We start from the raw sequence: 14,308 nt of genomic DNA, 5'->3' as shown, positions 1-14,308 counted from the left end.
GAATCAATGTGCTAAAAAAAAAATATAGGTAATTTGCAATAAAATTAATTAATTAGTTAATTTGGTGGTCTTAAAGTTGCGTTATAGTGATAACTATAACTACTATGTTTAGATATAATTTTCTAAGACATTTAAATTTTTATATATATTATATTTCAAATAATTATTTAATTATATTTTATGAATTTAATAAATTTACCATAATTAAGTGCAAAATATTTAATTATCTATTTACTATGTTATTATTAAATACCTAGGATTTATAACAACGTTTAAGAGATAGATCAGTAAATTATTGTTTCACCTAGTTTGTCGTATTAACTACTGTTTAGAAAATATTTAAAAAAAAAATGCATAAGAGATAAAACAAAATATTTTACTGATTAATAATTAAAAAATGTTACTGTCAAATCTGTAGTTTTTTCCATTTTCGATTTAATTATCATTTTATTTTATTCTCCGCAAATACGTTGGTGATTATTGAGCTTTTTATAATTATTTAACAATATATCATAATACGTTATAATCCAAATCAATTCATTATTATTAATATTATGCTATTCCATCACTTTATCTAATATTAAAAATAAATTATAATACAGGTATGTTACATATTTTATTAGTTTTAATAAAAATATTGTTGTTCTAAGGTGTATCGTATAAACCATATTATTTTCACGCACTTACATGGATTATTTACTATAGTGACCATATTAAAATGTAGTCTTGATAGAAAAAGTGTAATTTTATTTTTTATTTTGTTACTATTGTAAAACAATACTTCTATAAATTTGATTATATTACAATTATTGTTTTATACTTAAAAGTTATTTTACAAAATATTAAAATCTTTTTTGACGGCAAACGGTCGACAACTAACATATTATTAAACATTCAGCGAGACAGCGAGTAATACGAAAATGTGTCATTGGAGGGTTGAATTCAATGGCCGTGTTGGGGCTGTACTGGTTTAAATCACGGTGGTAACCTTTACGCCTCCTTTACAAATGTCAACATCTGTATGGCGGTAACCTAACGAGTACAATTGTCTAGATGAAAATGTTTGCCCATCTTTTGTTACTGATTTGTTATATTAAAGTAAAAATGTACAATACTTACTTTTTCTTCAGTCCGGTCGTCAACGGTGTCAAATCCAATTAAACAACAATTAAATTATTTACACCAGTTATTTTTTATATTATTTTTTATTATTATTATGACTTAACATTAACAATTAAGTCATTAGCCTGGACAAGGATTTACAATCACTATTTTATAATATAATAAGAATGTACATTGAACATTAAAATCATTATACTACAAAGGAAATTTGGTAATAAGATTAATACAAATAGTAATAGATTAATATGACTGTTTAGATTCGGTTGTACAAATTAGTTTTTTTTAGGAAATATATTAATAAATTAAAGTTTTTTAATGATAATACATCTTCTAGATTTGTGTGCTGAGGGTTTACTATTATTTGTATCTGTGTATTATAGATGATGTACATTTTATGTTATTATTATTATTTTTATTATTAAAATATGTCACTCTCAAATTTGGTTATTCTCTTAAACGTATAAACTCTTCGATCTATAAATTATTAATTTATAACTATTTCTTTTAGTCAATATAACATATTAAGTATTTTTCATCTTATTCTCAACTCGTAAATTACGTATAAAAACCAAAAAACCTATATACTTATAGATTTGGTTTAGTCATTATTGTGTTTAGTTCAAAATACAATATTATTTCAATGATTAAAATAAATAATAATAGTAATATATATTTAAAAATATCTATAGTAATTACGTGGTTCTTGAACGAGTGTATTTTAGTTAAAATTTGTGTACAAAAATAAGTTATAGTAATTAGTAGACAATTAAGTTTATACAGAGGAACTTATTTCTTTAATATAACATTAACATGTTAAATATTAGCTAATATGTATTATACTAACAAGTAATATGTGTAAATAATACATTAGTATACTTCCAATTTGAATAAATTGAAAAAAATATGTCATTATATAGATTACCAAATTCGACATTTATCTTTTTTTGGATTCATTGGAGAACCAATTGGACAAGACCATGCTTTTGCGAACTCTGGTGAAAGCGATAGGACTTCTCGTACTCGAACCACGTTTGGACTGTGACTGCTAAAATTGTCAAATTGGCTGTCGGTATCATCATAATGACAGTATTGCTAAAATACATATAATTATTATTTAAAGATGGATCTTAAAATAAATATTATTAGTAGCTAAATACATAATATAATTGAATAAATGTTAAAATAAATATATTATTACGTTTTATAGTTATAAATATAATAATTAATCAGTGATATTTATTCGTTATTATTTATTTATGTAATTAAAGTCTACTTAATAATATTTTAGTAGATGTTTTAAATTTTGAATACGATCGTTATCCCTAAGTCATGATTAATTTTATCACTATTACTAACAAACAATATAACTTTTTTATATCATAAATTCCTATCGTGAGTTATTTTACTGATGAATTTTATGAAACTAATATAAATTATGATTAGCGTTTTGAAATTTTAATAATAATTTATCTTAATTATCAATGATCAAATGATTTTAGTGATTTTATTATCAGTTTTAAATTATATGTCTCAACAGGATATGTGACAAACATTAACATTTACCAGTGGGTCTTAACCTTTTTCGAATGACGGAACACTTAACATATTTTAAGATTTTGGCGGAACACTTATAGCAAATCTTCAGAACACCGGTTAAGAACCACTGACATATACTGATAGATACAAATTTTCTAAAAATATGTTAGCAGATTGTCGACATTTATATAATGATTGTATACCTATACTTACATAAACGTCAGTAGGTACTTGTAATGCTTTACGAGATTATCTATTTTTGTTATGTAGTAACATCGATTATTACCTTATTAATAATTTTTCTAGGGAACGAACAAAAAAACCATTGCAAAATAAATCATATTATAGAAACTAGTAATAGATTATACGAGTAGGCAGGTAGATAGAACATATTTTTCTTTTTTATTCCATTGGCTTTGGCCACATATAGTTACTATATAGTCACTATAGGTAACCTATGATTTTACATATCAGTAGGTATATTATATTAGTAGTTGTACTCACGTTTGCGTATCCCAAGAAAAACAATTGTTCTTGACTATAACGTTCCAAACCGGGTAATCTGGGTTCTTGCCCGTGTATGTCGACATAACGCCGATAAGCATAATACGCCTCCTTTAGTCCAGTAATATCGGCTATGTTTTCGTCTAGTGTTTTCTCGCCGTTAATTACAAACTATTATAAACAACGCGCGGACAACTGATTATGACGTATCCACAGTATTAACACCAAACAAAAAAAGCATAGAAAATAATGATAGCAAATAATAATAATAATAATACTCACAGTGGTATTATGGCTAACGACTTTGATACCATCGTAGTGGCTTATCAAGCAACCCGCTCTTTTCGTGTACTCTTCATAGCTACTGTTCGTCCACCACTGCATCACATTTCCCAGCTCGTTGTACAGCCTACCGGTGTTGTCATAGTTATGAGAAAGTTCGTGCCCAATTGTACTACCTATGGCTCCGTAATTTAATGCCCTGTCAACACGATGCACTATGCGTTAGGTGGTATTTGCGATGAAACTCTATCTGTGTTTAGTAATTATAGCTAGCGGTAATCGGACATTTGAAACTCCAAAATTTCGCACTTTTAATAGGGTATTTTTTCCCCTCGTTGCTATATGCCAATTATACATAAAATGTTATTGTTACAAGGGTCATTTACTAAACCATTGCATATAATATAAGTTATAGTTCGATAATTTTTTTTTATTTCAACTAAAATTTCCGTTTTATTATGTGAACATCGTATTTATTGTTTTGTTATAAACTCATCAGTCATTTGCTTCAATAAATACACAAGTTTAATTCTGCCTTGTTAACTAACGGTTTAAATGTATAGTTCTATCCATTCCTAATAAACTATTATCTATAAATTTAATAATTTATATTATCGAGTATATTTTAAATGTACAATAAAAGAAAATCGGTGACATTTGCATACAAAATATATAAAACTAACTAGATGGTACTGACAAATTTAAATTCCTTCAAATTTTACTCTGAGGGAGGGGAAAACAAAAAGTCCGACAAAGGGGAGGGGGTCAAATGTGATTGCTGGGGAACATAAAAACATTTGGAGGTAAAATGTCAGGTGTAAATTTCTGTGATTCGTGTTACATATTATCATAAGTGTACACTTACTGTATGCCATTGTGGTATAACGGAGCTTGTAGTATTGCCGCTGGCATGACTGTAATCATTAATACGAAACTAATATTAATTTACTGAAATAATAGGCTTACAATTTGCACTTAATATGACTTAAAATATAACCTATAAGAATTTGTTGTCCCGTTTTACGTGTAACAATGATTGTTAATTATTAATATATACAATTACAAAACATTTACGTTTCATATGAGAAATTGATACAGTTTTGTTATTTTTGATATTAGTTACGTAATTTATTTTTATTTTATCAGGTTCAAAGATGTAAACCTTTTCTTTCTTTTCAATGCTTATTTAATTTATAAAACGAGTTTTATTGTATTACACGTTTTAATAAAGTCATTAAAATAAATTATGAAAGAAAACACATCTTATCGAATTTTATATTACTACATCGTAGTTATGACGAACATAAATTTACTGTATTGCGTATGGTTTATACCAAATATTTATAAGATTGAACTAGACAACAAATAAAAAGATCTCATTTGATAATATTATTCTAAAACTTACAAAATGCGTTCATTGAATTATAACAGTATGCATTTACTTCGTCCGGAGTTACTTGCCACCTGAGAATGTTGTTAAAATAGTTAACAAACATATTTATTATTGAGTTTTTTAATTCTTATAAAACTTACGTTTGATTTTCCCAGTCTCTGTCTTCTGTTAAATATTTCCAATTACTCTTTGTGTTAAACATCGAAATTGATATTATATTTTCTATATGATTATCCGTAACATTCAACTAAAATAACATAAAAGATAGTTTATTACTTAACATATATTTTAATTTTCCAATAAATCATTTAGAAGTTCTTACATTTTCAAATAAATTATTTAGTATATTGTCGTAATTATATGGGTATCCAAAATACGTTTTCGTATTAGCTAATTTTCGTAAAGTAGCATTTTTTGTTTCGTCGTCCATCCAACTCGCTTCATGAACCATTTTACGTAAGGCCCATTTAATATTATCAGTCATTTCAGTTAACTACAACAAATTTCATAATATATAAATATTGATTTGATTTATACTTTAATTTATTAGTTCAAATATACTTGCTGAAGCTTTAGAGGAGTTATCTAAGGTGTTTATCATAGAATACCCGGTGACCATTCCAAAAAAATCACTCGTCAATGAAAAACAATGTCTAAAATAAATAGAAACAACTATTTAGATTAATGATAAATTGATAATAAACAATTTGAACAGATACTAAGTTTCACTTACTCGTAATTGAAACTCTCCCCAGTTGGAAAATTATTTTCCAAAATAGCTACTACGTGAGATAGTATAGACATTTCTAAATACATTTCAAGATTATATAATTCAATACATATCTATTAGAATAATATAATGTTAAATTAATTATTATTTATTACTTATTATTATTGTTGGTGTTTTAGATAATAATATAAGCATTTCATCTAAATATTCTCTATTGCTTATTAAGAGTTCATAATTATCTGCATTTTCCGATGTCAATATTTCATATACTTTTGGTTGGATATCACGAGTTAACTCTCTCAGGTATAATGTCCAATTAAACTAAACATTTTTTTATCATAAAATATTTTTTTACCTTAAAGTATTTGTTTTATTTATAATTCTCTTACTTACCTTAAATTTACCTCCAGATAAATCTGTCAATTCTTGAAATTCCCCTAGTGTAATTACTTCAGGAATAACATTTTTTGAACTTAATGCATTTCGTAAAACCTTAAACAATTAAAATAATAATATATATATACGTATAAGACAATTATTAAATTAAACTATGTACCGAGTAATATATAATAATCGTAAGACTTATTATCTTAATAAATTTCATAAGCTTTAATTTTTTTTTCATAATTTAAATTATAAAAATAAAATATTAATTTTATAAAGTAGTGTTATTTAACGTGAATAAGTGATTTGAATAATAATTTACTTGTGAAAATTCTTCTTCAAAATAAACTAATTCATAAGTTGTGTTCATAAGACCATCAACTTTAAGCTGCTTTATATATGTTTGATTACGATTTAATAGTTTTTCAACCAGTAAATTAAAGTATTCGCTAAATTTTGGTAAAGCTTCTTCGATATTAACATTATTTTTTTTCATATTGTTTCTAAATTAAAATTAAAATTGTTATTATTTTTATTAACTATATAAGTATAACTTTCAATATAATTTTACCTTTTTCTATATTTGTTTGATTCCCTATTTTGATCAATAATTAAAAGCGAATGTGATGATGAATTCCTAGGATCGTCGTCAATGTCAATATCAAAAAAAATAGCCAGATTCAAATAAACTTTAACTCTCGCTAAAATTGTTTCGATTTCTAATGGGACTGAATCATTTAGGTAGTTTATGTTTAGACCGACTTTTTCCCAAATGTCCCATAGAGGATCATATTTGTTTGAAACTTGATCTGTATAAACATTTATATTGGTTATTTTATAGAGCTAACTGAAAATATTGGGCTTGAAGCATTTATGCAGACCTTCAGTAGAATTTAAACAAGCTTGGTAAAACTTCCTAGTTTTATGAACTGCTTTAGGTTCGTTTTTTTCATTTTCTTTGCTGAGAAATTCTAGTGGAAAATACGTATGCGTTTAGTTTTAATCGACCCTACTTAAAACTAATTAGTTCGTAGCTCACTTACTTTTCACTCTGTGTTTTATTTTTAACGTCATTATCGTTATCCAGCTGTTTTCATTTGTATTAGAATAGTAGGGGTAGTTAGTTTCAAACATACCACAAGAAAATTCATAAAAATCTTCACATGGTTCAACAGTTTCGTTGATACAATTTATTAATGTAACGGCTAAAAAAATATTGAAATACATTTTCAGTATAAAATATTGTTTACTATAATATATTATAAATATTATTAAAATCAATAAAAGTAATTAGTAGGGATAGGGACTTCTAGGAGTTTGCATCTTTTCCAATAATCATTAAAAACATAGCTAAGTAAAATATAAATTTCTTTCATAGAAATACTAGTGTATATTTAAAATGTATAGGTACATATTTTATCATTTTTTATTAATAAGTGCATAATTGAAAATTAATATAAAAGCGTAAGTTTTATAATTTTATAAAGAAAAACTTAATACTAAATAGATTTTCTAGACCTGAGATATTAGTATGATGGTTTTATTTATATAAAATAAATATTTTAAAATTAGTGTTTGTGTTTTTCTCGCCGATCACTTGCTTTGTTACTTATCGGTACACCGCAGTGTGATTAAAAAAAAATAAATAAATAGGTAAAAGAAAGAAAAATAATAATAAATAATTTATAAGTTTAGCGATTTTGCAAATATTTTTTAAATATTATAATAAAAATATTTTTATTCCATACTATGATTTTATTTTTTTTTAATGCATATTTTAATAGTATATTTACTGTTAATACTGTTTATTTGGATTTGGTAATCATAAATAAAAAAGGTCAACCGAAAAAACATGTTCCTTAAAAATAAGAAACTAATTACATTAAAAAACGCGAACATAATAAAAAAAAATTAAAGTCTGGAGTGTGGCATTATATGAAAGTAAGACATAGACAATATATAAAAAAGTGAAAGACATGCATGCAAGAAGCTTTGGAAATGTAGCGTTGGAGAAAGATGTAGAGAATAAAGTGATCTGAAAACAGAACAATTAATGATGACGTTTTAAAAATAATAATAGGAGAAAAGCGACCATTGATATAAGTCCTAACGAGGAGATGAAAGATGATTGGAGTGATTGGACACACACTGAGACACGTAGACAAATTGCATAGCCTAATAATTGAAGGAATAATAAAAGGAATACGACCAAGAAGAAGACCTAGAACAAAATACAGCGGCCAAATAATATAAGATGCAGGATTTACTTCCTTCGGGTAGTTAAAAGATAATATGGCAAAAGACAGAGAAAAATAGAGAAAGCAACTGTTGTGATTATATCAAATAAACAACAATCTTAGGACTGATAAAAAAAATGTGTTGTATGTATGTTAATTAGTAAATTATTGAATTAACTAGCTTATGCATCACTGTTTAGTAGTACGCAGTATCGACACTATCACCCATGATTAATGATTATTTAATTTATTCGTTAAATTGTTGATAGGTACTTTTACATGCAGATAACATTATAAGTTTATAACTAGATAATAAAAAACATATTAGAAGCTTGAATTAGAATGATGCAGCATTTCATTTTAGAATTTACAATACTAATGATGTTTTTTTTTTTTTTAGTAAAATGTGCAACTATGTGAAAAACATTATTCTCTAAGACTACGTACGAAATCAAAGCTAATATATATCCGGGGAATGAATATACAGGATAAAAAAAATATGTGTTGTTGTTGTAACATTTACATATTTAAATCGATTGGATATGTTGATGTAATTGTAATAATATTGTAGATTATGACTTACCGGATTTTAAACATGATTTTGATTGGCAGATTGTATACTCTGGCTTGATATCTAAGATGAATTAAAAATTAAAATTAATTAATTAACACTAAGTTGTTTGACATTGTATAAAATAAAAATATTAGGTAAGCATTTAATTTTTTGATAAATCTATCATGATGTTAATTAATATCTTGGAGAAAATATCATAAACACTTTAAATATGTAAAATCATTTATATGATCTATTACATCAGAAAACATATTTTATGATTGTTAGCAAACCAAATATTTAAAACTATATTTTAGACTTACAAGAATAATAAATGAAGATTGCTGCGAGGAACATAGCAATTACCGTTAATATGCTGATGGTAATTTTTTTTTTGCTATATTTCTTTTGAAAAATGGCACTAAATAAAAATTATCAATTTATAAATAAACCTTAATTAACTAATTAGCTCGAAAACGTATATGGTTATCGTACATGTACATAACATGCAATTATATTTTTATACTTGTTATGAACAACCATATAAGTTTATTATTTTTACTTTTATTCATTAATACATTATAAATTAATTTAAAAAATGTATAACTGGAAATTATATAAATACATTTTATAAGCACTGTTTTGAAATTAATTTGATGTTTGTTATAATAATTGATATAAAATATATACAATATACATAATTTCTTTATAATGGAAATTCATCAAATAAAATATTGTAGTTAAAACTATGAAAAAATTGAGTAGTTTTCAATTTCATTATTTTTCAAATATAAATTTAATAATAAAAATATTTTGATATCTAATAATTTAATAATAATAATAATATTAATGCTTAACTTACTTTCCATTTTGAGAAATAGTGAAGGAGGAAATTCCTTTTCCTTCAATGTGTTCTTGAAAACCTTTAAAAATTAATTTATAGTTTATTTGTAGTTATAAATTATAAATATTAAAATATATAGTAAGTAAAGTGTCATCTAATCAAGAATAAAATTTTATTATTTTTTTTTAATCTTTAATTCATAATATATTAAAAATATTAACTATTTTCCTATCGCCAATTACAATTTTATTGAAAATGCATTAAAATTGTACACAACATGTTTTGATAATATGTATATATTAATATTAAATTAATATTATACATGTTGTTTGATGGTTTTAATATTTTTACAACAGTTAAAGATCATGTTTTACTTATAGAAATCAAATACATTTTAGTCATTTTACTAATGTTTATAAATAGAATGAATCTTTTAATTAAATTAATTATTCAAGTAATTATTTAGAGCTAGATATCTATGTATATATACAATTTTAAATTGTTTTCTAACAAATTTCTCAACTAATAAATAATAGTATGAATAATCTCAAAATACTTGCAAATATATGCATTTAAATATCATACTTTATTTTTTTTTATAATACCGCTTTAATAAATCTTATTACTTAATTTATAATAATTAGTACCTATTTCAAATGTTAGTGACTATATAATATTTTAAATATTCAAGTTCTTTTTTTTACCTATCTACGTCAAATTAACGTTCTTATTGTTGTACATTTAAAATACAAAATTAAATATTTTGTTTTGATATATCGTAGGAACCGCTAAAATGTTAGTGATATAATTGTAGTATGAATACTTTATTAGAATTATAATGCGTGATCTAACTATAATAATATAGAATGAATTTATTTTGCTGAATTTACTATAGGAATACTGTATAGTGAATGAATAGATCTTATTATTAAAATATGCTTTTTGAAATTATCAATAAATTACATTAAGTATATAGGTCATTATGACTCATTAAATTAGATTGGAGATGCACATATTATAAGTTGATTATATTGGAATATGTGAAATTATAATTTTTCAAAATATATATATATATATATTTTTGTAATGTTGTACCTTTTTTTAAGCTTATATTTAAGAGTAATTAATTCTACTTAATAATTAACCTGATATATTTATATATTTATTAAATTCTATTTATTAAAAAAAAAAAGTTTGTGTAATCGTTATCAAATTATTATAATTATTGTAACTTATGCGTTAACTATAATGTTGCGTACCTGATGACGCATATTCGTAGAAGCTATATACCGTATAATAGGTTATATTGTATATACCTATCGTATAATATAAAAATTCTTTTAGCTAATGAATGATCATTTATTTTGTTTGATAAATGTCTGTGTGCATACTGTCTCTAAGTGTTTTGTTTCCTGAATAACAAAGGAGTGTTTTATTATTTTTATTTTTTATGAGGCTAAGTTAATATAATATAGTTTGGTGTCTTGTACTTTATGTGACATCCTCGTTAATCATTTGACATTATTCATGTTTATTTTCTTTCTAAAATAATTCATTTACTTTATTACATTTTTAAAGTAAATTATTGATCTAATCGGAAATTATGTAATCGCATCTGTAAATTATTTTATAATTACATACATAAATTTCTAACGAAGAATACCTACTTTATAATAACATATTAACATAATATTGTATTGCAAATTGTAATGTACGTTTAATTAACTTTATTATGATTAGTTATATATTTATATAGTTTCTAAATTACTACCGATTACTTTAATAGTTATAATTAACTGTATTGTTATTTACATAATTAAAGATATACATTAATATAGTGATCGAATAAGAGGTTTATAAAACACGATGAACTAATATTTAACTACGTATTTTATTATTAAATAATAGCTGTACATTTAAAAACCGAAAAAGGGTTCTACGATTCATAAAAGGTACGGAGTATTAATTAAAAATATTATTAAAAATAATCAATGTTTCAAATGAACTGTCAAATTTAAAACACAATATTTATAACCTTGAGTAGCTGATAAAAGAAATAGGTTATTCGATGGTACAAGAAGGTCTCCTGTATCTACTGATTTATACTTAAATTTGTTGGTTAAAAGTGAAATCCAACCTAGTAACCATGTGGTTAAATTCTACTAAATATAATTTAAAATGTATACTAATTTAATTGTTACATGCATAGTTGTATCTTGTATTTATTTAAGTATTTAGGTAAGCGTAATTATTAGGTAACTATTAAATACATTTTAGTTAAATATAAAGATGCTAATAATCTCATCAATTAAAATGTTATGTGGTTAAAAATATATTCATAGGTATTTACATCTATTATTTATATTTATATTTATATTTCATGACATACTGCCTTTAATCTACATAATGTTACATTATATAGGTATGTATATATAGTAAATGTATAAGTAATTTAACTTGAAATATATTTAAGTTTAAACGATAAACAATTCAAAAATGTTGATTTTTCTGTTAATTAAGATTTATTGAATATTATTAGATACTAACAATAAATATATAATGCTTACATTGATATAAGTATTACATAGTTTCTTCGATTGTATAATTTATAGGTATGACTTTTATACCTAATTATATATTATGTTAAAATACTACTTCTAATATTAATTAAATTTCATAATTGTCTTTAAACAGTCTAATAAAAATCCAAGACTCATTTTTATATTTGAGGTAATATATTTAAATATATTTTGATTTTTTAAGATGCTTAAAAACATTTTAATAAGCCAGTTAAAAATTAAAAAATAAAATATTAAATTACGATTATTTACAACATTAATATATTATATGTCTATTAAAAACACTACAGGATAGTTTCAAAATTAATATGTACTTACCCATAATCAAAATAAAAAAAATAAAATACGGTAACAATTTTTTAATTTGTTTAAGACAATAATTTCTATGTGTTTGGATTGAATGAGTGCGAACGACTGAATGCTATTCAACGCAACAGAGTGCATTGTGTTGGGGAGCCCTTGAATATAACCAAGGTTGATGAGAAATTTTAATGTTTGTATACTAATGTATTCTACAAAAGAAAATTACTTCGACACATAATTATATTTAAGTAAAAAGTATAATAAAAAAATACAGGATCATTGTTCTAAAAAAAAATATAGGTAATTTGCAATAAAATTAATTAATTCGTTAATTTTGTAGTCCTTCTAAAGTTGCGTTATCACCGTGTTTAAATACAATTTTCTACGAAATATTATAATATTTTAATATATAATATTTCAAATATTTATTAATTTATATTTTATGAATTTAATAAATTTACCATAGTTTTTATAAAAATGAAATAAACGAGAACATGAAAATAATGTTAACATAATTAGTTTTATTTTGTCTTTTTAGCACAGATATTTTATGATAGAAACATTTTCACAACAAAGCATTTGAATTTTGTCTGTAACCAGTTAACGGTAACCAATTTTCCAATTGGTATATTTTATAGTTACATAATTGACCTAACTTAAGATTGCCATAATATAGAATTCCTGGTACTGTATCAGTTTTGAATAAAGCGTCCCGTTATTCCGGATACAGCCAAGTTTCATCCAAAGAATCTTTTTTACCGATTCTGTCCTAGTTTAAAGGTATATACTAATTTCAACTCTAATATAAAAGGGCCAATCAAAATATTAGTACATTTCCATAGTATAATTGTTTATAAATTTATAAAAATATTATGTTGTTAAATTCGATTATCGATTTTATTAAAACGTACATTTTAAATATTATAGTATAGCACTATAGCGTAGTTAGTATAGAAAAGTAAAAAGTTTTATATTAGTGTTTCATATTAGTACTTAATGTAGAATTAAACCTTATATCCTAATAATATTGTTATAAAGAATATTTTCTCCACAACATTATCAGCATGTGACGAAATAATTAGTATATTTAGTTCAACATCCCGGGATGGAATTAGTATATCATTAAATTCGATGTTTATATTTGATACAGAACCCCTATGCACACGACACACGTTGTCTCGAATCTCGATCAAGTATTTCAGGACCGCCATTTGTCCTGGAATAAAATTTCAATAATTTATATTATTATATTAACATTTTGTCTTTTAATAAATAATTATTATATTGTGGAAAAACAATATTATTTTGATAAATGATAAAATGATCAATCAAGTTGTTAAGGTTGTTAATTGACTGAAGAAATCCTTTTTAAATTTATTTTTCTGGGATGGTGACGAATATTATTGATAAATAAGTTCATTGTTGTTCGGTTCCCAACAATTTTTTTTATCACTTATCGCTGATAACTGACAATTTTGTCGATTACTCATTTCGATTTGTAACATTAAGTTAATTTTTGCCTTACAAACGTATGTCGTAAAGTCCTGACTATTGTGTTTGATATTCTAGTTACGATATAAAATAGTGTATTACAACTATAGTGATTTATCGTAAAGGAGTGGCATACAATTTTTCCCATAAAATGTATAAAAAAAAAAATTAACCTTAAATTATACTTATAATTATAAGAAATAAATGTTCAAACAATTTAATGAATTGTAAAAATATATTTATATTATTATAATAAATAAGTTTGTTTAAATTTAGATTAATGTTCGTATATAATTTTATACTTATACTGTATTATAATTTTTTGTATGATAGTTTAATATGTTTTAATA

At 23.8% G+C, this 14,308-nt stretch overlaps 1 protein-coding gene across 2 annotated transcripts; it reads right to left on the bottom strand.

The window, feature by feature from the left end:
• Positions 1 to 1,814: 1,814 nt before the first annotated feature.
• Positions 1,815 to 12,618, bottom strand: LOC132917068 (neprilysin-2-like). 2 transcript variants are annotated; one of them, XM_060977601.1, is made up of 19 exons: positions 12,483 to 12,618; positions 9,604 to 9,664; positions 9,065 to 9,162; positions 8,772 to 8,822; positions 6,995 to 7,156; positions 6,833 to 6,922; positions 6,523 to 6,760; positions 6,274 to 6,454; positions 5,961 to 6,059; positions 5,723 to 5,888; positions 5,571 to 5,643; positions 5,403 to 5,490; positions 5,160 to 5,330; positions 4,978 to 5,084; positions 4,850 to 4,908; positions 4,310 to 4,358; positions 3,445 to 3,643; positions 3,163 to 3,333; positions 1,815 to 2,214 (listed from the first exon to the last, which is right to left on the bottom strand). In XM_060977601.1, the coding sequence occupies exons 1-19, from the start codon at positions 12,484 to 12,486 to the stop codon at positions 2,041 to 2,043; spliced, it is 2,241 nt and encodes a 746-aa protein (XP_060833584.1). In that variant the 5' UTR covers positions 12,487 to 12,618; the 3' UTR covers positions 1,815 to 2,040. The 2 variants fall into 2 exon arrangements, with proteins under 2 accessions (XP_060833584.1, XP_060833585.1); XM_060977602.1 differs by lacking the exon at positions 9,065 to 9,162 and having other exon boundaries at positions 12,483 to 12,578.
• Positions 12,619 to 14,308: the final 1,690 nt, after the last annotated feature.

Source organism: Rhopalosiphum padi, chromosome 1 (assembly GCF_020882245.1).
Source record: "Rhopalosiphum padi isolate XX-2018 chromosome 1, ASM2088224v1, whole genome shotgun sequence".
Lineage (NCBI taxonomy): Eukaryota > Metazoa > Arthropoda > Insecta > Hemiptera > Aphididae > Rhopalosiphum > Rhopalosiphum padi.
This window is presented reverse-complemented; position numbering and strand designations above follow the sequence as displayed.